This window comes from Pseudorasbora parva, chromosome 8 (genome assembly GCF_024679245.1).
Source record: "Pseudorasbora parva isolate DD20220531a chromosome 8, ASM2467924v1, whole genome shotgun sequence".
NCBI classification, from domain to species: domain Eukaryota; kingdom Metazoa; phylum Chordata; class Actinopteri; order Cypriniformes; family Gobionidae; genus Pseudorasbora; species Pseudorasbora parva.
Genome location: NC_090179.1, coordinates 33,491,585 through 33,519,146, shown reverse-complemented (window position 1 = coordinate 33,519,146; position 27,562 = coordinate 33,491,585). Strand labels below are relative to the sequence as shown.

The 27,562-nt window shown below is 38.6% G+C and overlaps 1 protein-coding gene across 1 annotated transcript in view; it reads right to left on the bottom strand.

Annotated features, from left to right (window-relative positions):
- gbe1b (glucan (1,4-alpha-), branching enzyme 1b) overlaps positions 1 to 27,562 on the bottom strand; it is a 188,468-nt gene that overhangs the window by 33,486 nt on the left and 127,420 nt on the right. Inside the window, exon 14 of the mRNA XM_067450980.1 lies at positions 15,397 to 15,527. Within this exon, the coding sequence (XP_067307081.1) occupies positions 15,397 to 15,527 (131 nt within the window). The remainder of the gene's footprint in view (positions 1 to 15,396; positions 15,528 to 27,562) is intronic.

Sequence of the window (27,562 nt, the reverse complement as noted above, 5' to 3'; positions counted from 1 at the left end):
AATCCTGCAGTGAACTTGCGACGATTGTGAGCTTTCCTCCGTAAAATGTGCAGAACAGAGAGCGAGATTTGGGTAATAATTATGAGGGGCCAAGTTAAAAATAAATTAACCATTGATCCCTAACTCCCCCATCCCTTAAAAGACTGAACAAAGTGGACCTGCAATCCGGATGAAAATAACAGCGTTTCGTTGGCATTGCAGGACCAACAGCACTCCAGCCTACTATTCCAGAGCAATAAAAAATGGCCTCACCCCCCTTATTATATATTCTCAGAGGAGGGTTTATGTAAATATTGGGGCTGGTGATGTCAGCAACCCTGGAGGAAAGTCTGTAGTCCCTACCGGCCGTTTGCTGTAGTCATTAGAAAATGATTTCCTTAAAAGCAAATATCTCCCCTTGCTTTAAACTTTGAACGTTGTAACTTTGCAGATGTTGTTTATGCTCAAACAGCATAAACACACAAGCTAAAGTTAGAAAAGTGAAACCGTGTTTTACCACCCCTTTAATAAAAATATTATGCAGCATTATATAAAATGCAATAGATTATTATTTGCACAACAACAATAATAATAACCAGAAGTAAACAGAAATTTCTTACAAATCAAAAACTGACAAAACATTTTATTTGAAAGAAATTTGTTTACTTTTGGTAAAATGTTGGGTCGTCACTTGATATTCCACAAAACGGGGTTCTGAAGCAAAGCCAGTTGTGAATGAGTGACTTGTGGTACCATGCGTCTATGATTCTATAGGTATAAAAATACAATGCATTTCATTTATTTTGGCATGCAAAAAACAGCTGTGAAAACAGCTCATTTTGCCATGTAAATATACAGTTTCACCTTCAACGTGTAAGTAAACAACTGTATTCCTGTGGCACAAGGAAGGAAAAAGATGGTGAAGCTTGAGTCCCCAGTCTATCCACTCCTGCTCTCTCTCTCTTTCTCTCTCTCTCTGTTTACCTCTCAGGGGTTTAAATAGTTGTGAGATGTAACAAACATGCAGACAGGCATCTAATTGGCTGCTTGAATAATCACCTCCTATCCCCATGGGCTAGCGGTAGGTCTTCGTGTTATCCTCAAACGCTCTCTTACTCTGCCCCGGAGCTGGAGCACACTTGGCTTTTACTGCCAGCTTGCCAGCTTTGATAGCGATGATTAAAAAGAAGTGTTGCTTGGCGTATTGTTCCTGCTGAGGATGACGACAGATGCCCCCCCGACCCTACTCCCCCATACTCCTATTTGCATTGAGTTCGCTCACTGATAGAACAAACTTCCTTTGTTATGGATATTTCGGAGATGTTATCGGGGAGAGAGTGAGAAAAACAAAATGATCTAATGCCTTCTTTTTTCTAAGAGAAAATTAATGGGGGCTTTATATTAGTTGCTTATACTGTCAGTATTTAAACAAAAATAATGCATGTGAGTGCTATGGTTTTCCTAGGGTGTTTTCACACTAGCATTTTTTGCGCGCACCCGGGTTCGATTGGCGTCAGAGTTCAGTTCGTTTGGATGATGTGAGCGCGGCGTTCTGAACTCGGGTGCGCACCTACAAACAAAACCCAAATCCGCTTAAAAAAAAAAATTGTGTCTGGGGTTCGGTTTCATGTGAACTCCAATACGGTTTGCTGCTGATGTGAATGCAATTGTACTAAATTGCGGAAGTGCACCGCTATTAATAAAGTGTGATTTCATAAAAATGTTTCACAAATTTTCCTGACGAGCGGCACTGACATACTTCAAGCAGAGAGCTGTGGATCTAATTTCTGCTCGCCTTCAGCGTTCTTTAGAGCATTTGCGGCAGATACACGCAAGTGCCATTATGTACTGAAGCTTTGGTAACAAACCCAATGGTTCATGGTGAGCAACGCTATGCACTGTCACCTTCTCGCTCGCAGTCGTTTCCAAGTAACGGGGTAAACAGATGCTGCATTGATGACGCAAACGCACCGTGGCCCAAACTAAATGTTATGAAGCGACAAGAATACTTTTTGTGCAAAAAAGAACGGCGACTCATTATTAATTATACTTAGAAGGGAGAGGTTATTATGTGAGTATAGGTGACCATAAGTCTGAGTGGACGTCCATGACATGCGGAGTCCCACAAGGGTCAATTCTTGCACCACTCCTGTTTAACCTGTATATGCTGCCAATGAGCCAAATAATGAAAAAGAACAATATTGCTTACCACAGCTATGCTGACGACACCCAGCTCTACTTAGCGGTATCACCTAATGACTACAGCCCCATTGACTCCCTGTGCAAATGCATTGATGAAGTTAACAACTGGATGTGCCAAAACTATCTTCAGTTAAACAAAGACAAAACTGAAATCACTACATTTGGAAACAAAGATGAAATTCTCAAGGTGAATGCATATCTTGAGGCGAAACGTCTGATAACAAAAAATCAAGTCAGGAGTGATTTTGGAGTCAGACCTGAGTTTCAGTCATGTCGAAGCAATAACTAAATCAGCATACTATCATCTGAAAAATATTGCAAGAATTAGATGCTTTGTTTCCAGGCAAGACTTGCAAGAGAGAAACTGGTTCATGCTTTTATCACCAGTAGGGTGGACTATTGTAATGGCCTTCTCACCGGCCTTCCCAAAAAGACCATTAAACAGCTGCAGCTCATACAGAACACTGCTGCCAGGATTGTGAGCAGAACCAGAAAATATGACCATATCACACCAGTCCTCAGGTCCTTACACTGGCTTCCAGTTACATCTAGGATCGATTTTAAAGTACTACTACTTGTTTATAAATCTCTCAATGAGCTAGGACCTAAATACATCGCAGATATGCTGATTAAATACAAACCCAACAGATCACTCAGATCAGCAGGATCAAATCAGTTAGAAATACCAAGAGTTCACTCAAAGCAAGGAGAGTCTGCCTTTAGCTATTATGCCAGCCGCAGTTTGAACCAGCTTCCTGAACAGAACAGATGTGCTCCAACAGTAGCCACTTTCAAATCCAGACTCAAAACACATCTGTTTAGCTGTGAATTTACTGAATAAGCTCTGAGCCACTGCACGTCCGACTGATTGCACCTCATCTATGCATAATTTTTTTAATTCTTTTTATAACTCTTTTAGTTTACCTTTGTTCTTTTCTTTGGTTATCATCATTTTATTATGTTTAATTCTCTTTTTCTTATGCATTTTTTATCCCTATTTTAATTCCTTTCTATGCAAAGCACTTTGAATTGCCATTGTATATGAAATGTGCTATATAAATAAACTTGCCTTGCCTTGCCTATTAACCAACACTTTTCATGTGAGCACCAGGACACATGCATGTGATGCTGATGCTGGAGCTAGCCAGTGCTGAGCCATTATTTTATTTTTGCACAAAAAGAATTCTCGCTTCATAAAATTAAGGTTGAACAGTTGGAGTTCAATGGATTATTTAACAATGTTTTTAATTACTGTCTGAAATTACTATCTGATTAATTCTAAGTATTTAGCTGTAAACTCTCAAGTGTTGGCATTCTAAATATATATTGGTTATGTGTATATTCAGAATATCTTATGAGCAACTGTCTTTTTACTATGAGTATGTCTAAATTTGCCAAATCGGGGGGTGATAGGCAAGAGGCACCCTTTAAGATTTGCTTTGTAAACGGATATTAATTGCCTTAATGATTAAAACTGTAACTTAAAAATTTCACAAAAAATTGTTTGTGGTAGATTTAAAAACCAGAATTCACTTCCTCAGCACAAGTAAAGTGTGGTCAATAGCATGTAATCAAGCAGGTCCTTCCACATGATGATGTTCCACATGGGATTGAACGACAGGTTGCATACAGATCAAACACTGTAATGCGACAAACGCCTGGACTTCAACTTTAACTTGCTTTGCAGCTGACCTTTTGACGAACAGCCAATGATTGACGGACCATTTTCATGATGCCTAATTAAAACAAAAAACTGGCAGATTGAAGGTATCAAGGGCATATAGTGACAATCACCCAGAAGAAATAAACCACTTAGCCCAGACTAGCCTGATCTAGCCTGGAGTGGTTTAAGGGGTTTATATATTTCATGGCGTTGAGACCATCTTAAACTCCCTCAGACCTGGTCTTTTCGGCAGGGATTTGGCTGCATTCCATTAGAAATGTATTCTGAGCCTTTTTGAAACCAATAACGTAATTATTGATGCCAACATTTGATGTTGTGTTTCTAGAGGAAGAGCACCAGAAGCGAGAAGTGCTGCATTGCAGAATATCAGTTCCGCCCCCCGGTGTATTCACACAGACGCCACGTCTGAGATCCATAAAAAGACGTCTACGGGGAGACGGAGAGAGAAAGAGCATACATAAGGCACAGGGATTCTTTATAAAGAGAAAGTCTACCTTAAGCATTCATGCATTGATCAATAACACCCATTCCCATTAGACAAGCATGAATGTCACCCAGGACCAAAGCGAGCGTGCCAGGCAGCACAGAAAACAGCGTGCCGGAAGAATACTAAAAGTATGCGTATGTGCGTAGATGAGTGAGAAAACGAATACACAAGACCCAAAATGGCTAATTCAATGTTCCCTGGCAAGCGTGCCAGTGTAACAGCAGTGGCTCTCCTGCTGAAATTGGCAGTTGGAGGCTTTTAGCAATTATGTTTTTGTTAGCGCTTACAGATGCTTGTCTCTGAGGCCAGGCAGCACTGGCGGTGAAGCACTGTAATCAAACAAGCCTTGCTGAACAAAGGGGACGGCCTGAGATCAAAGTCAATTTGCTCACAGGAGGAAAAATAGCAGACGAGAGGGTGACGGGTCCAAGGACGGTCAGACTCAGAAGCGCTGATGACCTGAAGAAAACGTGTGGATGATCATGATTGAGTGTCATGAGTGTCTTGTGTTAGCGGCAGCAGTAATGGCAGTGCATCCTCTGAGGGGCGCACAGTTCTTGGTTCACAGTTCAAAATTTCTGAATTAAGTTTTCACGCTTTGTATTATCTCAGCACCATTCTTGTAGTAAAAATTGGGAAAATGTTACTGGTACGTTCAACGAATAGGCTGAGATAGGCCAGTACTTTTCTGATGCTTAACTTTTAAAAATGTGACCATCATGAGGTTTCGAAAGCTGTTTTGCAACCCTGTTACCAAAACATGGGACTTTATATAGTTTAAAGGGCTAGTGAAAATTATCCCAAAATGTACTCACCCTCAAGCCATCCTAGTGTACATGACATTCTTCTTTCAAACAAATGCAATCGGAGTTATCTTTTCAGCAGTTTGAATGAAATGTGAACACAACACATACATGTAAACTTACCAAAAAACCGGAAGATAAGACCCTAAAAAGTACAGCATGCTCATGCCTTCCCTATCTTTTTTTGTCTCATAGTTGCGATGTTGGCCATCACAGTTCGGTACAGGGATCAGAACCGCAGATCGTATGTGTATGACAGAGGGATTCCTGCCACAGTTTTGACTACTTTTCAAGATCCTACTTTTCAAGACTACACATTTCACAAGCTCTTCATGAGTTGTCAGCTGGTCAAAGTACCATATATGTAGGCTATGCACATACAACAAGCGCATTTGTCCCAGCACAGCGTTCTTTTGGATGTTCGGTAAGTTTCATCGCAAAATAGGCAATACATCACACAAGCCGTCCAATCAGGTTGTGAACGTTTCCTTTGCCTTTAGGTTTGGTATCTTTAGGTTCGGTGATAGAAATGCCAATCTGAACGCTAAGTTGACCAGGACTAAATGGCTTTTTTTGGGGGGGTGGGGGATCCGGACCAATGAATCAAGCAGACCAAACTACAAGTGTATTACAACACACCCTAAGAATCTGTAACGACCCAAAACTTTTGAACATCAGTTTGTAAGTCCACTAATATAGTTCACTACCTTGAAGGAGTGAATGAAAATGAGTACTGAATTCGGCCGTTGTGTGTACATCAGTTGTACACTCGTTATCGGGGTGCAATGTGGGATTGAATGAGTGCACCACTACAAATGGCTGTTCCCTCGAATATATCCCTATTTGAGGGTATGGGGGCAAGATCTCGGCTGCAGCCATATCCTCTCAACCATTCCCACATAATCCACATATCATCTTCATCACAATCATTCCCATGAGACACCGGTGTTCTGCCTGATTTTTATCGATATGCACTTTTCTCCTTTCCATCCCTTATCAGATTCATTAAGGATTTTTTGGATGTATAAAGTCATCAAGCATCGTTCAGTGGTAAAGCGTGCAGCCGTTTTGCCCGAGGACAAGCCTGTTACAGATTCAAGCAGGAATGCTGATATGGTTGACTTATTTAGAATGGCGTTCATGTAAATGCCCCTGACAGATAATAGGAGAATGATGACCTGACACAATCACAGACACCTGTTGGCACGCAGCGTATCAAAGACACATCAGGCCTGACAGGAAGAGCACCCAACTGGGATTTACAATACTCCATCCATCTGAATGGATAAAAGCACCTGAAGAACGCGCCCACTGAGAGCAGAGAACGAAAGATTGAGGGGGGAAAAATGCATCGAAGGTTTGAGCTCTTGTCAAAAGCTGATGTCGACAGAATTTTAATGGCTGATGTTTGTGGTGGAGTGCTTAACTCAAGGGAAACTTTGTCTTCTTGTTTCAAAAGAGAGAAAAAGTCTAAGGAACAAAATTGCTGTTCATCCTACTGAAAGGACGAGTGACTTTGCAAGGCTTTTGAAGTGCTTTGTCTCTCTCTAGAAACCAAATTCAGGACTACGTCCTCCTCCTGAAGGTTTTTTTGTTTGGCTTATACCTGTAGCTCAACTTGTTTACAAAAATATGGCTTTTGTGGCTGTCATTAGAAGTGGCGGGAGCTCATGCCCAGGTGTTTTTTTAATGTGTAAACAGACCCAAAAAAAAAATTCTCATATTGGCCCATTTTACACCTGAAATTGAAGTGCAAACAGGGTCCAACATGTTTTGTGCTCCAATGTTTCAGGGATGCATTTGGCCACATCGGAGATGTAAACACTAATGGAGCCTAACGGTTCCAGATGAAAAAACCCACCTCATTTGTCATGCAAACTATTCAGTTTTAACAACAACAACAACAACAACAAAAGCCAAGCTGAACATTTGTCAAAGTACATAAAATTTCTCCAGTTTGCCTGATATTACTATTAATATCTCCAGTTATTATTACTGACAGACACAAATTAAGTGGCCCACATGCATTTAACTAGCCTGACTTCATCATAATTAGAATATGAGTCTGATACTGCTCTATTGGACTGTGATTATGGGGTGGTTCAACTGAACCAGGAAAGAAAATGCCTCTGCACTCAATTGGACAGACCTTCAACCAATCAGAGCAATGGAGTAAGTGACGTATGTTGAGCGACACATACAACTCTGGAAAAAAATTAAGAGATCACTTAACATTCATTTTTCAATGTCAAGTGGTCTCTTAACTTTTTCCAGAGCTGTAGTACTGCACACGTGCTGGAAGAAGTAGAAGAAGATGAGTGTAAACCACTGATCTATATGCCAGTGTTGTAAAAAGATTTTAAGGATACACATACTTACCAACACGATCATCATTTTTGAGAGGAATAGTGAAGGTGAATGCATATACAAACAAGTTCTCCGTTTAGGATTAGAGCGAATTCAACCCAAGCACTCTTTGGTGACGTGGACTGTTTTTACTGTTGATCATCTGTCCATCATCGTTTAAAGCCCGCCCTGACAATTTCATTGGTCCGAACAGCTCGGGTTCAATCACAGTTGCTCCACAACGGTTCAAGACCAGACCGAATTTCCTGACCTCAAATGTTGTGGGCGGGGCTAAGTCTGGCTGGCATCCAGGCTAGCATTTAACTGAAATGTCGAAATATATTGTTTGTGGTAAGATTTGAATTTTCAAATCAAAATGAGTTCTCATGAACATTCAGTTATTTTGATCTTGGTTTCATTTTCATGGACTTTTAGTTTGATATTTCAGTCGCATGTGTTCCTTTGTTTCGCTTTCCACCCACTTATCTTTTGTCATGGAGATTCATGTGCTCTGCACAGGCTGTAAATTTACCCTAATTTGCCTTGTATTTAAGCTGCAGTCTTTTCAGTTTTATTATGGGTCCGGTCACGTTTATGCATAGCGGTTTAATTTGCTTATCTTGTTTGTATAAACTTTGTATAAACTAAACTGAGTGGATTACTAAAGTTAAAAATTACCCCATGATTTACTCACACTCAAGCCATTCTAGGTGTATATAATAATAATAATAATAAATTTTATTTGTAAAGCCCTTTTCATAGTTAAAAACAACCCCAAAGTGCTAGATATATGACATTCTTCTTTCAGACGAATACATTCGGAGTTATATTTTAAAAAGTCCTGCTAATCTAAGTATTGTAATGGCGCAGGAGCTAGCCAATGGGGAGCCACCATTCTGACATAGAACTCAGAAGCTCTACGCTGTGTTCATTACATCAACAGCGTTGGAGACAGGCACAGACGAAAATAAATTGTTGAATGAAGTCGTTATTTTGGTTTGTTTTTCTGCACAAAAAAGTATTCTTGTTGCTTCATAAAATTAATGTTGAAACACTGGAGTGACATGAATTATTTTAACAATGTCTTCACTACCTTGAAAGTGGTAATAATAAATGATATTATAAATCATGTAAATAATAAATGTCACAGTCTATCGGGGTCAAAAAGCTCTCCGGATGTAATCAAAAAATATCTTAATTTGTGTTCCGAAGATGAGCAACGTTCTTACGAGTTTGCAGCGACATGAGAGTGTTAATAAATTACAGAATTGTCATTTTTGGATGAACAAACTCTTAAAAAAAAGTATTTTCAACCACACAGTATCATTATTTATTTCTGCGTTACAAATATTAAAATGATCACAGAAATATTGGGAAAAAATATCACAGTTTGCATATAAACAAGTCAACGATCAAAATAGGACAAACACCTTTTGAAAGTTGACTTGATGCTTGAAATAACGATTGTACCAATGGTGAATTATTCAAATAAGTCTTTATGAGTGAATCATTGAAACATAATTAATCATTCAAATCAATAAAAACATTTTTTAATAGACTGCAGCAATAAATATTTTTTACAGAACCTCTAGTAAATTACGTGTTCTTTGTTTAGTTTGCATTCAGAATCGTGGCAGAACCAAATTTTATTGTGAGGGTAGTTAGGAAAGGCGTGTTAAATAAAAAAAATGATGATTATGGCTGTTTTTTGTCAATTCAAGTTTTGTAACATTTTAAAAGCTCTTTATTCCAGATACTAGGCATAAAGTATAGTATTATATACGACATCAAGTATTAAAGTGGTGTACTTTGTCTACCTCTGCTCCCAAGTATAATCATCCCCCTCTAAAACAGGGGTCAGCAAGCAAGTTTGGCATCGGGCCAAACATTTTTTATCACTAGATGGCGGGCCAGAACATAGTCAAGTGATAATTTAAGAAATTAATATATGACAAATGCAACTAGAATTGCCTGTGACATACTGTTAGAGTGTCTTTAGTAACTAGTAGTGAGCTTGGATAAATGAATAAAGCAGTAGTGACATGTAACATGGCAAGTATCTTCATGTACAAACTTGCAACAAAGATCACCTTGCTAAAACGCACATATGTGGGAGATGCAGAATGGATAAAAATAACTCAAAAAATAAAAGAGGACTTACCCATTAATGGCATGTTTAAGTCATGCTCTTAACAAACTATGCTTCATTTTCTCTTTCCATATTGTGAATAATTAATGTGCATTTTAATTTTCTTGTTACACAATGGAGCCTAATTTAATGTAATTATTTGATGCAGCCTACTTTTACACTCAGAATTCTTCCTTGGCATCCTCATGCACTAAACTGCATGTGTTTTAAACATCGTTTGCATGCTGGAGGTACTCTATTACGTTATGTGCAGAGTGATGCTAGCCGGTGAGAGGAAATGGCACTATCAAAGAGTCTAAAGAGGAAAATAGGGCATACAAAGTAGAACGAAAAGACAATATGTGTTCATACTACTTGGTTTTTTGAATGCAAAGCCAGGTCGTCTTATCTGCAACAAAGTTATAAGCAAACGTTTCAATGGGTCACTGTTCGTTTTTTCATACCACACATTTCATGACGGCTATTTTAGAGAAGTGTCTAGTAGGGAAGTGACGAGACACGATCTCACGAGAGCGAGACAAGGCAAGAATTTTACATAGTATTTTTAAGAAATCCTCAATGATGAAACATTACTAGAGAAATTGCTTGCAGGTGCATTTAAAATGTTTTAACTCATCATCTTGTAATGAATGTCATTTCAGTTCTTCTTTCTGAGTATGAATTATCATATGCAGTAAAAGACAACAAGCACTTCAAATGTTTTTCCAAAAATTCAACTGACCGGCTTCTTTCCTGCATGATTGTCTATTCAGACCTTAGAACTGCACATGAGCTTCTTTTGACCTGCTAACTGAACTCTTTCCCACAAACTGATCAAAGACATTAAGTGCAAACAATAAACATTATCAAAGTACTCAATATTGATAGTGCAAATAGAGACCACATTTTTCTTTAAGCATGATACAGAGAAAACAGATAATTACAACTAGATAGCTTTCATGTTGGGAGATATTCACGTGCCTCAGGGAGTCGCTTTCAAACAGCGGTAACTAGGGGTGTAATGATACACGATTCAATATGTATCTCAATACCGAACTCACGATATGATATGTATCCCAATATTCTAAGCCAAAATAGAGTTAAAAAAAAAAATATATTATTTGTGTTTTATTATCAGGACCCACAAATATTCCCTCTTTGCATTATTATACATTATATTTAACATTATGTATAGTCGTATGATTCTATAAGATTATTAATGTAATAATGTCACTGAAACTCTTTAAACTAAATTTTCCCCCCCATGCATTATTTTTTCAATGCAGGCAGCATTCCCAATGCTCACTATGCCCTGCCTGTCCGCTATTAATGCCGTATGCAAGAATTAACCATCCAAATTGCTTTGAATAATCATACTACTAAAACGAAATGGGAACTGGTGATTTAAAGGGATAGTCCACTATTAAATTAAATTTTGATGTGTTTTAGCTTACCTCATGGGCATCCGAGATGTAGGAGTATTTGTTTCCCCAGTAGTTTCAATTTTGATCATTTTAGGTCAAACCGTTCTTGTCTGTGCCTCACATAATGCTGGTCTATGGTCACCACCTCAAAGAGCATACACAGAGAAGTCCAAATTAAACAATCCCCCATCGTAAGTACACACTTATGGCCTATGACACGAAACGAGCGGTTTGTGTGAGAAAACGAACAGTATGTGTATCGTTTTTACCTCTTGTACACCACAACGTCCGACTGATCCGAGGGCGTGTGTGCGTGTTTCTTGTTGTGACATTCGCGCGTTCTGGCTTTAGTCTGCGCAAGCGCGGAAAGTGCCAGAAGTGGATCTCTCGCGCGTGTACGTCTCTCATTGTTTACACAAAAATTTGGGAAGTGTTACCTTTCACTGTGAAGATCTAAACATATTTAGACGTACAGGACATCGCAATGGAAGAAGATTTCAATATATTAACAGACAACGTTGAATTTTTTTCACAACCATATTTATTTGAACCAAAATACACTGATCAAGAATGTGATACCACTTCCGGCACTTTCCGCGCTTGCGCAGACTACAGCCAGAACGCGCGAATGTCACAACAGGAAACACGCACACACGCCCTCGGATCAGTCGGAAGTAGTGGTGTACAAGAGGTAAAAACGATATAAATACTGTTCGTTTTCTCACACAAACCGCTCGTTTTGTGTCTTAGGCCATCAGTGTGTACTTACGATGGGGGATTGTTTAATATGGACTTCTCTGTGTATGCTCTTTGAGGTGGTGACCATAGACCTGCATTATGTGAGGCACAGACAAGAACGGTTTGACCTAAAATGATTAAAATTGAAACTACTGGGGAAACAAATACTCCTACATCTCTGATGCCCATGCCACATATCAAAATTTAATTTCAAAGTGAACTATCCCTTTAAATTATGTTTGCGCTTTCACTAAGGAGTGCCGTTTTAAATGGTGTTTGCGCTTTGACTTGGAGGATTGCCGCTTTAAATAATGTTTGCGCTCTCACTTTGAAGAGTGCCGTTCCGGCAGCGCTTGCGCTTCAGATGATCAATGCAATCCTAATCTTTCTAATCGCAAGAAAGCTTGTCAAAATGACCACTATCAAACTGTAAATGTTTAGCTCATCCAAGAATTTTAATTCTGCATTTACTCGCTCTCTTGTTGTTTTCGAGCGCCACGCAATGTCGCAATCATTTGAACGTCTGTGTTTACTTCAGTATGTGCGTCGTGTTAAATATATTCATCATATAAAGGCATTGTGTCTCTTCAGAAGACTTCAGAAGATTTGGATAAGACCACTCGCTTAGTTATATTTACGATGCCTTTAAGGCATTTTTTTGCATCTTTTAAGTTTGAGAGGAATGGACTTTAAAAATGGAAGAACAGAAATCCCTCAGGTTTCATAAAGAATATCTTCATTTGTGTTTGTAAGTTAAATGAAAAACGACATGATGGTGAGTAGCTACATGACACAGAATTTACATTTGTAGTAGCCTACCTTTGTTCATTTGTGTTTGGGTGAATTATACCAAGCAAGTTGAGCCTAGGATAAAACAACTCTGTATCGCGAATCATATCGGCACATTTTTATATCGTGATAATTCGTTTAACGATATATCGTTACACCCCTAGAGGTAATGTATTGAATTTTGACATTTGAATGAGTGCTCCCGTTTACTTTTGTAAATAGTGGTACTGAACACACATTTTCAAATATAAGACAATTGTCTGACGCTTCTGTTGCACAACGAATTCTCCGTCACGGTACAGTCAGTCTTCTCATCACGTGATCAGTGCTGCACACTATATACGATTCGGACAGCTGTATTGGATGAGTTGATGGAATTCAAGCGCCTTTTATCCACCTGAATTAATTTATGTATTTTTTTCCTACACTGTAAAAATATTTTGCTGGTTTCTGTTGGTTTAACTTGAAAAAGTAAGTAAACTGGTTGCCTGAAATTTTGAGTTTATTGAAATTAAACATTTGAGTTGATACAATGAAGAAACTTTGTTTAATAAATAGAAACTCAAAATATTATCGCATCTGAACCACATAAAAAATGTGATGTTTCACTGCGTCATCAGAAATAAAACACACACAATTACCCAATATGCTTACAAAATCTTTTAATAATATTTTAATAAAGGTTGTCGAATCTCAAAATTATTTCATTGTATTAACTCAAAATTTTAATTTCAATGAACTCAAAATTTTAAGGCAACCAGGTAACTTTTTTTCTAAATAATTTTTTACAGTGTATTAAAGGCAAAACTACAGTCGAGGCGTAATATAAACGTAGCGTTGGCATATTCTGTCCTAACTTCACCCTCACACACCGTCATGATCAGGTCATGACAACATGACGCGAGACAGCTTTTCACCTCGACGAGAAATCTAGTCACAGTTTAGTCTCGAGAGATCTTGTGGCACTAGAACAAAATAAAACATTGCTGCAAAAACGTTCTCATACTTTTTTTGAAGGCAAAACCACTGAAGACAAATTGATTGCGAGTAGTTGTTGTTGTTATACTCTCTCCGGGTCGCACCGCCTGCTCCAAGCGGTGTTCGAACCCAGGTCTTTCCGCATGGGAGTCGGACGCTTTAACAAGGGGGCTAAAGGCTGCAACCCCTAGTGTCAGTCATGATTTCCGTTACACTATCATGACGGATCTATTTCAGAACCAGCCAATATCTGCGGGCGCGTCCCAGATATTATTGCTGGGCCACCTGTTGCGACCACTGCCTACAAAACAGGCAAGCCCCTTTTACTCCATCTCATCGAAAGATACATTGAATATGTATCCAAACCATCTGATACAGTCTAACAGACGACTGTGAGATAACCTAGAAATATGGATGCATAAGCAGAGATGTATGTGTGTGAGATGCTTTAATGAAAAAGCACTCTGGACTTGTTGGGTCAGGCTTGTTTACCTCTTGTGAAACAGAGTGGCACTTTCATCTGTCTTCTGCTCTAATTGGACGCTCCGCTTCAACTCTCATCGCTCGAGCACGGATACCTTGCCGACACACACAAACGCACTGGCAACACTGTGGCAAATTCGCCTGCATGTTTACCTCTCGCACTCATAATGACAGCCATTTCTGCGGCTTCTCAGCTGTTTGCACGCGAAAGCTGGATTCTCCTTCACTTCTCAGCTGAAAAACGCTTCCTGTAGTATCACACATTTCAATGAACACCTTCATGTTGTATATTCAAATTTTAGTGGGGTTTTCACACAAAAGCTATAGTATGGCCTAGTCATAAGCACCACTTTTATGGTGCTTTTTGACCGGTACAATATCCAATGTTCAATAAGATTTTGAGTTCCACTGAAGAAGTGAATGAATTTTACCATAGCAGCTATATTTCATTATACTATTTATTACAATCGTGAATTACTGATATATTTGTAGTTTACAGTTAAAAATTTCGGTTTAGGTTTTAACAATTTAGGTTTTTGCTTTGTCATTTAAAAAAAAAAAAAAATTTCATTCAGCCTTAAAATTTATTCTAGTTTAACTACTTTTAGCAATTTTTTAACTATTTTTTTTTTTTTTATCTAGTATTTGTATTTAATTTATTTGTTTTATAATTAAATTAACAAAACTGTTATGGAATTAAGCATACAATTTTTATTGCTATTTTGGAATTATTTATATAATAGTATTTATTAATATTTTGAATTAATTTTTATCTTTATATTTGTAGTTTACATTGTTTTTTTAGTTTAAGTTTTAATACTTGTGTTATGTACATTGTATTTTTTTAAATATTTTATATATTATATTTTAGTCCTTTTGTTGTGCATCATATTTATTCTTTTTTAATATTACAATTTAGCTTTAATTTATTTTTATTACATTTTTCAGTAATTTTAGTACTTTCAATTTATTTTTAAGCTTTTTAAGTTTCATGTTTTCATTTATTATTTGTTTTTTTATTTTATATAAGCTTTACTTTTAATTTTAGAAACAAAAGCTGTTCCTATTTTTTTTTTGTATTAATACATTGAATAACTTTTTTATTTTCTAATTATCTTCAAGTTTAAGTTTTTCACCTAATATTTATATTTCATTTTTTTCAGTGTGGTTTACATTGCAATGTTAGCTTAAGTAATTTTGTTATGTGCTTTGTCATTTTTATTTGGATTTTAATATTTCTATTTAGTTTTAACTTTATTTTAGTTCGATTTAGTTCAAAAATACCTAGTTTAAGACTTGTACTAGAGATTTCCCAGCATCTGCCTCCTGAATGAGCATTACAGCATGAAGGATACTTCCCCGCTGGCCCCGCGGCGACTCTATAGTTGCTGTAGCTTTTGGTTGGGTGGAAGTTGAAGACGAAGATGACGTTAGCCCTCTCGAAGACTATCACCTTGTCTCCCTCGTGCTTGGCGCTGACGTAAGCCTATATATAGAGAGAGAGAGAGAGAGAGAGAGAGATCAAAGATTGAGCCCAGTGGGATTGCGTGAGATTTGTGTGCTTTTAATCACACATGTTCTGTATCTCAGGCTATACATGTTTGATCTTCAGCAGTAACGTTATGGTTCCTATCTTTAAGGATATTGCTCAAAATCCCACAACTTTTGGTGCCCTGTGTATGAACTCATTGCTAATCAACGTTATTAAATTGCTCTTCTGTACGATGGATTTTGAGTGTCTTACAGGAAGTCTCCCACTGCACTGAGGTTTCATAGTCTGCAAAAAGTTTAGATAAAAAGATGATCTTTTTTCAATAAAAAAGAGCAGATTAAATAAAATAAAAAAAGAGAAATAATAATAAATAAAATGTATTACACTAACTTGACATTCATTCATAGTTTATATATATATATATATATATATATATATATATAAAGAGAGAAAGAGAGAGAGAGAGAGAGAGAGAGAGAGAGAGAGAGAGAGAGAGAGAGAGAGAGAGAGAGAGAGTAGAGTATAATAAGTTGTAATCAACTTTTACATTTTTAATAATTAACATTGTTGATAAGTTAATAAATGTTATTTTGTGCAAAATAAATATTTTTGGAAATCAAATGGCTCTTAAAAGGAAAAGTAAAGAAAGTGTACAATTAAAAAGAAATATTTAGGTATTTTTCCTTTGTGATTTATGATGTCAAATATGAATAAATAATATTAGCTTATAAAGAAATTCTTACAGAAAGTCTCACTGCACTAAAGTAAGCAATATGTTTCGTTTGGCTAAAGAAGAACTGATTAAATAAAAATTAACAATTAATGAAGAGACAATAATAATGGGAAAAAAATAAAATGTATTACACTTGCTAGGCAACGTGGGGGAGAGGACGCTGGCGTCGTCTGTTCGCCGCTTCTCCACCCACAACAAATCATGTTAATGTACTATTAGATTTACATTTTATTTTATTTCCTTATGTTTGTGACTAGTCTAACAGTCAGAGCTACAATTGGGACTGTTGCTGATTGCTGGCAGCCACTGAGAAGTCGTTGTTCGTCGTTTCGCCGTTTTCAACCGCTTCTCTAATGTTTACATTTGAATTGCTGCGGTTGGTTTCTGGTTTGGAGGACATTTTATGTTTCTCGCCGCGGGTGCTCACTGGTGGTCTCCCTTGGGCTTAAGCTGCATGGTGGCTGAAGTTTGCACCGGGCTAGCGTCATCCGGGCTCTCGTCGTCGGTGTCCGGCATGATGTTGGGATGTTCTGCTTCTCGGCTGCGCCGCTGTTCCGTCCTGCATTGCGACCGTGGAGCGACATCTGCGCCGGCCCCGGTGTGTCCACAGAAGTGCCCGGAGGAATGTTCTGCCTCCTGCATGGTGCTGCAGCGATCCCCATCGTTTGAATCATCATGAAGAAGACCCATCATCTGGTCTTCAGCTGTCGTGCCTCAGCGATGTCATCGGGACACTGCCTGGGAGAAATCTGAAACATGGAGTGGACCACAGTGTGCTGCGGAGCTAACAGAGACTTCCACCATCAGCTGTTTTCTGTTCACCATCAGCTCTGTTTCTGTTCACCATCAGCTCTGTTTCTGTTCACCATCAGCTCTGTTTCTGTTCTGTTTTCTGTGTTGGTTGATTGTTTGTAGTATTCTATATTTTTACTTGTTATTCATTTTTTTGTTGTTATTCCCCCCCCCCCCCCCCCCCCTTTGTTGCACTTTGAGATTCTTCGGAATGAAAAGTGCATTATAAATAAAATCTATTATTATTATTATTATTACTTATTTACCATTAATTTCAAGTTTATGTGTAATGAATAAATGAATAAGGGGAATATATATATATAAAAAAATAATACAACTGAAAAAGAACAAGATTTTAGAATAAAATTAAACAAGTTCAAGTTTTCAATGCAGATATTGGAGAATTAGTGGCCCAGATCAGCTTAATTTTGCAACCATAACATTTCAAATAAAATGAATATCAAGACGCAAGAAGCATATTTTCAAAGTATCCATCCACTGAAGATATTTCTCCCTACAAAAAAAACAAAAAAAAACAGACTTTTCAAACTCCAAACTTTTGAAGTGCAGAATTTTTAAAAAACTGAAATCCAGAGATGACACCGTCGGGGCAAAACTCCAGCTCACTGTCAGCCGCAGATGACTGCGAATGATTTAGCTGCTGGTTTCCAGCAGAAATACGAGTCTGTAATGTGCCATTACCAGAGATTATCAATGTCACTCTGCCCCGCTATTTTTAGTGGTCCAGACCGTCAGCCAGTTTGGGAACTGAATTCGAAAGAGAGATAAGAAATGCTTGTATCGAACCGATAGAAGATCCAGGTGAAGGGAACAAGAACAGTTTTACTCAGGGTTGCATTCTTGAGTTGCGTTCTCATTCCCAACTCATCACTTAAGGATACTTGGTCAGGACCCCTTGGTGTCACTTTTTAACCCCTTTTTTATATGAAGGGTACTCCATTGTTTATAGTTGTTTGCTTTATGTATGCCTTTAAAAGTGGAAATGATTTTATAATATACTTTCATAGATATTCTAAAGCACCTAACCACAGATCCTATACCTAGCCACTTTTCAACAATATAAAACACTTAACAGGCAAATTGGAATATTTGTACTTTTTGAATACATTTTGCCTGTTATATCCAGTGTTTTATATTATATAATACACTGATAAGCCAAACCATTATGACCAGCCACAGGTGAAGCAAATATCGTTGCTCACTTCCTAACAAGGCCACATATTAAGGTCTGGGTAGATTAGATAGTAAGCAAACAATCAGTTCTCATAATCAACATGTTGGATGCAGGAGAAATGGGCAGGAATAAAGATGAGCTTGTGTGCTGTGAGAATTTCCCAAAAGTGTCCGAGGAGGGACAAACCACAAACCAACGACAGGGTGTTGGGCACCCATGGCTCACTGATAGACAATGGCAATGAAGGCTATCCCGTCTGGTAAGATTCAACATAAGGTCTACTGTGTCACAAATCTTAATGATTTGTGAACAGAGTGCCTATGATGACCCCTCTCCACCGCCGAAGGCGTCTACAATGGGCACAAGAGTGTCAGAACTGAACCTTGGAACAGTGAAAGAAAGTTGTCTGGTCCGATGAGTCTCATTCTCTTTTAAGTTACATTGATAGCCGTGTACGTGTGCATCATTTACCTGGGGAAAATGATGGTACCAGGATGCACTGTGGGAAAGCAACAAGCAGTGGGAGTGTGAAGCTCTGGGCAACCTTCTGCTGGGACTTTGACCTGGGACCTGGGGGGTCAGGCCATTCATGTGGACTTAAATTTGACATCTGCAAACTACTTAAACATTGCTACAGACCAGAAGATCCCTTCATGACAATGGTTTTCCCTAGTGGAAGTAGCCTGGTCAGCAGGATAATGCGCCCTGCCACACTGCACACATTGTTCAGGAATCTCAATCCACTTGAGTATTTGTGGGATTTGCTGGACCAACAAGTTCGATCTCCGACGACTCCACCTTGCAACATACAGGACTTGAAGAACCTGCTGCTCACGTCTTAGTGCCAAATGCAGAAACCACGGGACACCTTTAGGGGTCTTGTTGAGTTCCATACATTGGCGGGTCTAACAGGTTTTGGAAGCACGCAGAGGAACCAACAGCATATTAGGCATAATGTTTGGGTTCATCTGTTATATAGTAAGGTTTAGGGTAAGAGTTTAATTACATGCTCAGAATATCTAAATATTGTAATTTAAATACATAACTTTTTTTGTGCTCAAGATTTACAAAAATTATATCATGAGAATGTACAACATGAATCCATTTTCCAAACCATGTTTTTGTCTTACCCTGAATCATTATGGTACACTTATAATACGTGTTTATATTGGGACTATTTCAGGCCAGACTGGTAGGTACCACTGCGGAGGAGCACAGTCCCTGCGTGATCCGCCATAGACATAAACAGAGAGAAATAGCTCTGGCTGCAATGTTCTTACGCAAGACGCATGCAGTTCTGTTTATTAACCAGTAGAGTGCAAAAAGTTACGGAAATTGTTGTGACTGTTTAAACTGAAAATCATACCCCAACATATATGTCAATGACAAAATTATAATATATCATTTCAAAATAACATTACATTAAAATTCTCATGCTCATTGTATCAATGATTCCAAAGGCTTCTCACTAAAAGCAATGGTGTTCCCTGCACGTCTGGTTAAGATAAATATATATATATTTTTTAAATAGCTCATTAATATGATCGAAACAAACCTCAGTATTGAATATAACCTTCAAATGCCTGTATTTGGTTCTAAAACATACAGTAACCAACAGCAAACATTGTGTCAGCTGCACATTTTTATCATCTCATTTATCAAAGATTTGTCATCGATGCTGGTCAGTCATACAAAATTCCCTTTAATTTTTCATAACGCATTAACCACATAAATCTAGTACAGAACATGCCTCTAGCATCTTCCTTTACGAGCAACTATTTTTAATATTTAATGTATTTAAGAAAACATTCACTATAATTTAATTCATTTGTAAAAGGATCAAAAGGAGGATACATTTTTACTTCAATAGCCATTTCTCATTCTTTGCAACAGTAACATGAGTCTTGTACTTTGGTGGAATTTACTGTAAATTAGTCTTGATCTAAGGGGTTACACTTTCATTGACATGGCTGGCACAAAAGCGGATCCTTTGAAGTAGACATGGGAGTGAGGAGGTGAGGCAATGCTCTTCATTGTCATGATATACTGGCGCCAAACTGGTGAACAGGAGATAATGTGTATTATGGAGTGCTGGAACTATATCCCTTAGTGCATACAAAATCAGCTTTAGTGTTTTAATAGAGTTTCCCGTCTTGCTGGTTTCATTTCATAGCTAAAAGTATGCTTATGAATGAGGTACTCTCAATGGAGGGACATAAGTGTCCAATAAAAAATGTACGAATCACAGGTTGTAAGTTTCCTAGTGAGGCTTGCTTCCACCTAGTCTCAGCCTCAGATGTCATGCCCACTGACAGAACGTCTTATGCATAAGGCACACATTAAAAATACTTCAGGAGTTTCGAAGTCATTATCGGATTGGATGAATTCTTCAGTATTTTCTTTAACGGTCCGCATGGAAACAAAGCCGCCATGATGCCAAGCCCCCTCATGGAACAAAGCCATTGTGTTTACAACTGTGACAATACGCACTTATCAGGATCAACTAAATGCTGGATTTTAAAAAGTAGGTGAAGTTTATGGCAAAAAACATCCAAGAGTTTTATATGCCAAGGCGACTTTTCATTTCCACACCTAAACATGTAGCCTGGATGCCAGCCGAACTTAGCCTCGCCCACAACAGTTGAGATCGGTAGGTTTGGTCTGGACTTGATCCGTTGTGGAGCAACTATGATTGAACCAGAGCTGTTCGGACCAATCAGATTGTCAGGGCGGGCTTTATACGATGATGGACAGATGATCAACAGTAACGCGCTTGGGTTAAATTAGTTTACTAAACTGAGAACTTGTTTGTATATGCATTCACCTTTACTATTCCTCTCAGAAATGATGATCATGTTGTAAGTACTCCGTCACGTGTATCCTTAAATTATTTTTATAACACCGGCAAAGATTGTTTACACATCTTCTTCCAGCACGCGTGCAGTTGAGTTGAGTATGTCACTTACTCCGTTGCTCTGATTGGTTGTAGGTCTATCCAATTGAGTGCAGGGGAATTTTCTTTCCTGGTTCGGTTGAAACACCCCATAATCACAGTCCGATAAAGCAGTATCAGACTCATATTCTGACTAGACGACGTCAGACTGCTAAACGATGATGAACAAAACTAACCGTGATTGGTTGTTTCACATGTCAGTCAGATGACATTTTGAACAGATTTTCGCCAATAAAAGTTGCCATGGAGTCCAGACTTTCTGCCGTCAGTCTGAAGGTTTGGCAACACGAGGCTAGTTTTCACCGCAGAATAAAAAATAGCAAATTTTTATGTCACAATTCGGACTTTATAACTTAAAACTTTAATGTTTATATCTCTCAATTCTGAAAAAAAAGCCAGAAATGTAAATCATAAACTTGGAATTTGCGGAAAAACCGAATGATGAGATATAAACTCGCAATAATGAGTTAGAAAGTCCAAATTGTAAGACAGCATGTATTTTTTTCTATAAAATAAAACATATTTAATAAACTTTAATACCTACATATTTAGAAGTGCAATAAACTGCTGAGTGTCTTCTTTAGAGACCAACCTTAGGTCTGTATTTAAAAGAATTCATGAATTACAACCATTCAACTTTGGATTGCATCCACTCACCCCTCCCTTTCGAAGCACATAGAGAAGCTACGGTGGCCGACACAGGACAAAGAGAGTAGCTAGCGCTCTGTAGAGCAGTTTGTCCGTTTGGGACTACGGTAGAAACACGGTGGCGCAAATTGCCGACTTCACTGTAAGGAGACCTAGGACCTGGCACCAGACACAGATTTCACAGACAGCATTACATTTTTTCGATGGGCACAAATGAGATCAACCTCATTGCATAATAACATTAATTAGGAATGAAATGGACAAAACAAATGAGGAAGAATGAACATATCTGTTCCATTTCTATCTACACACACTGTGACCTGCAGTGTGTGTAGATAGAAATGGCTCATTGTAAGGTAATAAAAACGCAACGGTTCATTATTTAAGGTATACAAAGAGGAATAAAATCCCTCTCCAGAACTTTTTCATTCACTGTTCCCAGTTGGTGGAACGATCTTCCGTCCCTCCATACACACGACAGAATCACTCGCTTCATTCAAAAGACGCTCTTCCATGAGCACTTAATCTTATCACATATATATATATATATATATATATATATATATATTTAAACATTCTAATTCTTCCTCCTTTATTTTTCTCTGTTCCCTCCCTAATCTAGTTTTTTGATACTCTAAATAAAAAAAAAAAACTTTGTATTATGGGGACTTTTTGCCTTTCTTCTTCATGACAGATCGCTTCCTGTACTCCTCAGTTGTAAGTCGCTTTGGATAAAAGCGTCTGCTAAATGCATTTATGTAAATGTAAATACACAGATATGTATATTATATTGTAGTTCTGTCCATAGATCCTGCTAAATATTACATATTTTCTAGCAAAGAAAATATTTTCTTTCACATTTATATTTTCAATTTAGGCATTTAATTTCAGCTATTTATTTTTAGCTTTTTCTTTTTCAGGCAAAAAACGATAATGCCATTTTTTTGTATCCCTACTTTTTATCATATGTATTGTAACATTATGTACTTTATTTTGAGAGTAGACACCGAGGTCCATTCTATTTCACCAAGGTCCATTCACTTTAAAATTGCATGCCGACTCTAAAACACAAAAACTGATGTAAACAAAACTATTATGAAAAAATCTGCAGAACTAGAGAATTTGAGCAGCTCGTGTTTAGACATATTGTATATGACCTGCTGTGTGCAGTAGTGGACATACTGTAAATATTGTATGACTGGCCCACAGCACAGACAGACAGGAAGCGAGAGCAGGGATGAGTTACTGAACAGCAGTCCTGTTTGCAGCACAGCGGGCATTCTGTATGATTGGAGCGGCATGTAAACAGTGCTCGGCTAAAAATCACAGCTTTTAGTCTTTAGAAGCCTGCTGAGAAACAGTTTCAAATTGGCGGGTGGCTCATGCAACCGGCTTTTCAAGCAAAGTCCCCTGCAGGGCTGGAGGAGATATTGAAAATTCTTGATATAGTTGTTGTGATTTCTGCTAGAGATTTATAATATCATGGAGATATATAAAGCAACATGCTGCAATGTTTTTAAATACGTTTCTGAAAGATTATCTCATTAGGTTGGTTTCGTAATGCTTTCTTGTCTCACAATTTATGGGTCTAAGAGTGATTTTATTTGGGGAATACCACTTTTTTTTTTTTTTTTGCCAATCAGAAACATTATCTTATAAGTGTATCATTATATACACTTATATGGCTGTCTGCTTTGCGAGTGAGCGAGCACGGATGGGGGTTTAGGGACAGGTCACAGGATTCACTGCTGAAAGTTGACACGCGTCTTGCAGTGAAGATGGCAGAAAGTGCAGCGCCCAACTTGACCGCAGCAGAGAAAGAGATTTTAACCCTCCAAAATCTAAAAAGCCATGTCTGGAAGTACGTTGGATTTTGGTTGGTAGGAGGTAAAATTGTTGAGCCGCGAATAAAGTTATATGCAAGCTATGTAAGCTACATATTTGTATATATTTGGGACAAGAGTCACGAGTCTCGCGACCTTAAATTGCTTGCACAAAACTCTTTTTTTTGTTCATTTAAACCGTTATCCGCAGAGCGAGAGAGAGAGAGAGAGCGAGAGAGAGAGAGAGAGAGAGAGAGAGAGAGCGAGAGAGCGAGAGAGCGAGAGAGCGAGAGAGCGAGAGAGCGAGAGAGAGAGAGAGAGAGAGAGAGAGAGAGAGAGAGAGAGAGAGAGAGAGAGAGAGAGAGAGAGAGAGAGAGAGAGTCTGCGGTCTTGGCCATTAGTTAATTTACTTGTTTTTGTGTAAGTAATGCATTGTCAAATATGTATAAACTTAAATAGACTACCTGTACAAGTAGTTAATGTCTCTTTGTATTAATTTGTCCTGTTATTGACGTAATGCGTGCGTCATTGACAAAATGCGCACCCAGATGTTCGAATAGTTCGAATATTCGTATTTTAGAGGGAATATTCGAACGTCATATTCGAGCAATTTTGACAGCCCTAGTAGAAACACCCTTTTGATCTAATACAGCCACAAGTCTTTTGGGGAAAGATGCAACAAGTTTTTCACACCTGGATTTGGGGATTCTCTGTTATTCCTCCTGGCAGATCCTCTCCAGTTCTGTCAGGTTGGATGGTAAACATTGGTGGACAGCCATTTTCAGGTCTCTCCAGAGGTGCTCAATTGGGTGTAAGTCAGGGATATGGCTGGGCCATTCAAGAACAGTCATAGAGTTGATGTGAAGCCACTCCATTATTTTAGCTGTGTGCTTAGGGTCATTGTCTTGTTGAAAGGTGAACCGTCGACCCAGTCAGATGTCTTAAGCACTCCGGAGAAGGTTTTCATCCAGGATATCCCTGTTCTTTGCCACATTCATCTTTCCCTTGATTGCAACCAGCCATCCTGTCCCTGCAGTTGGAAAACACCCCCACAGGATGATGCTGCCACCACCATGCTTCACTGTTGGGATCGTATTGCACAAGTGATATTTTACTCCACACATACCGCTAGGAATTAAGGCCAAAAAGTTATATATTGGTCTCATCAGACCAGAGAATCTTATCTCTCACCATCTTGGAGTCCTTCAGGTGTGTTTTTCTGTCAATACGGGGGTGGTGTGTGGATATATATATATATATATATATATATATATATATATATATATATATATATATATATATATATATATATATATATATAGACACACAAACGCTCCAAAACTTCAGGTCTCTTGAAGTGTCTACAGAGTTCAGTATCTATCAAAAGCGGTCCAAGGAAGGAACAATGGTGAACCAGCACCAGGGTAAGGCTCAGGCTCATTGATGCATGTGAAGAGCGAAGGCGGACCTGTGTGGTCTGATCAAACAGATGAGCTACTGTAGCTCAAATTACTTAAGAAGTTAATGCTGGTTCTGATAGAAAGGTGTCAGAATACACAGTGCATCACAGTTTGTTGCGCATGTGGCTGCATAGCTGCAGACCAGTCAGGGGTGTCCATGCTGACCCATCAGAACTGGACCATGGAGCAATGGAAGAAGATGGCGTGGTCCGATGAATTACGTTTTCTTTTACATCACGTGGATGGCCGTGTGTGTGTGCGCCGCTTAGGAACAAGGCAAGCCGGCAGAGGCAATGTGATGCTTTGGGCAACGTTCTGCTGAGAAACATTGTGTCCTGCCATCCAAGTGGATGTTATTTTGACACGTACAACCTACCGAATCATTGTTGCAGACCATTTACACCCTTTTAATGGAAACGGTGTTCCCTGATGGCTGTAGCCTCTTTCAGCAGGATAATGCCCCCTGCCACAAAGCAAAAATGGTTAAGGAATGGTTTGGGGAGCACAACAACGAGTTTGAGGCGTTGACTTGACTTCCAAATTCCCCAGATCTCAATCCAATTGAGCATCTGTGGGATGTGCTGAACAAACAAGTCTAATCCATGGAGGCCCCACCTCACAACTTAAAGAAATAATCTGCTGCTAACATATTGGTGCCAGATACCACAGCCCACCTTCAAGGGTCTAGTGGAGTCCATGCCTTGACATGTAAGGGCAGTTTTGGTGGTAAAAAAGGGGGACCACAACATTATTATTTTAATGTGTATTTTAAATGGTAATTTATTCCTGTGACACAAAGCTGTTCACGTGATCCTTCCACATGAGAAATCATTCTAATATTATGATTTGCTGCTCAAGAAATAGTTCAAAGCAATCAATGTTGAAAACATAATGATATTTAATATTTTTGTAGAAACTGTGATACTTTTATTTTTCTTTGATGAATAGAAGGTTCAAAAGAACAGCATTTTTTTTTAAATCGAAAATGATTAAAAAAGGTGTTCCAGTTTAATCGCCAACCCTATTCCACACACTGGCCCACCCCAGTCTCCATCCACAGACTGCAAAAGAAGCAGATCTGCTCAGTGTGGACCTGTGCTGTGGCATCGAGTGCCAGTCGTAGTGAAGTTGAATCTTAGAAACAGAGGAAGGAATTAAGAATTCAGTTCACGCACACAAGCGCTCCTCTCACTGGAGCGATACTTTGTTACCACTCTGTCAGATCTGTGGAGAGAGAGTTGGGTGTCTGAGTGGGTGCCAAGGTTTTTTACTGTCGATTATCTATCCTGGAAAAGACAAGGATGATACACAGCAATTACAAACATTCAGACACCAAGACGTGCTCAAAGCTCAGCTCAGCTCAGCTCATTTTTTTTTTTTAAAGACTCTCATTAGCCTCTCCCAAACAAAAGGAAATGGTAAACATTTTAAAATTGAAAATACCATATCATCTGAACAAAATTCAAGTCCATTCCAATTTCAATTGCATACTATATGACATTAACTTGACATTAACTTTTTTGCTCACGAGCCACTGTGGCTAGTGGATTTTTTTTAAAAATACATACAGATACTGAAATATCTGAAATGCTTCCAATACTAATTTTCTGCAGAATAGATGATACCAGCTGTGCTTTCTTGCTCTCTCATCTCTCCTACAGAAATCCTGCCTCCCCTCCCCTCAATCCGTCAGAAATCCTCTCCGACAGAAATCTGCCTCCACTCACTCCTTTAATTTGCTCTGGATGAACAATTTTGGTGTTACAGGGCTTGAATTTCGCCATGGCATTGCTCGTATTGTGCATAATTTTACTTATTCACGCAGATCTTGTGCTCGTACCCAAAGCCTTTTAAAAGATTATAGTTGAAAAATGTAAATATCCATATATACAATTCAATAGTAGGGGTGTAACGGATCGCAGTTGATCCGTGATCCGTATGGATCACGTCCCAAGGATCGGCATGCACTTGATCCACGGATTTATTGATTTTTTTAACTTGAGGATTAATCTTAACTGTTATGCGGTCGCAGAGTTAAACTCTTTTAAAGTAATTTTGTTCCTTTAAACTTGATGCCGAGGTTCAGTGAAACTACACAGCATGTGTTCATGTGAACAGCCTCCCGCATCATTAAAACCGCATGTATGAGAGCATTTTGGCTTCCTCCTAAAATATAATAATGATGAAAGAAGGCTGGTGGACACAACTGTAACAGTATGTAGGCCAGGGGGCACGAGAAAGCAGTATGAAAGTGGCAATACAGGAGCATGGCTACACATCTGAAACAACACCTCCTGACGCCCGTTTAACACATACTCCGTTTGCAGTGTGTATTTGTTCATACCCATGTTAACGGATTACAGCTTTCACACTGCACACGGTTTCGGTAAGTCAGTGCGTTCCAGTAGCGGTGTGTAGGCTATAC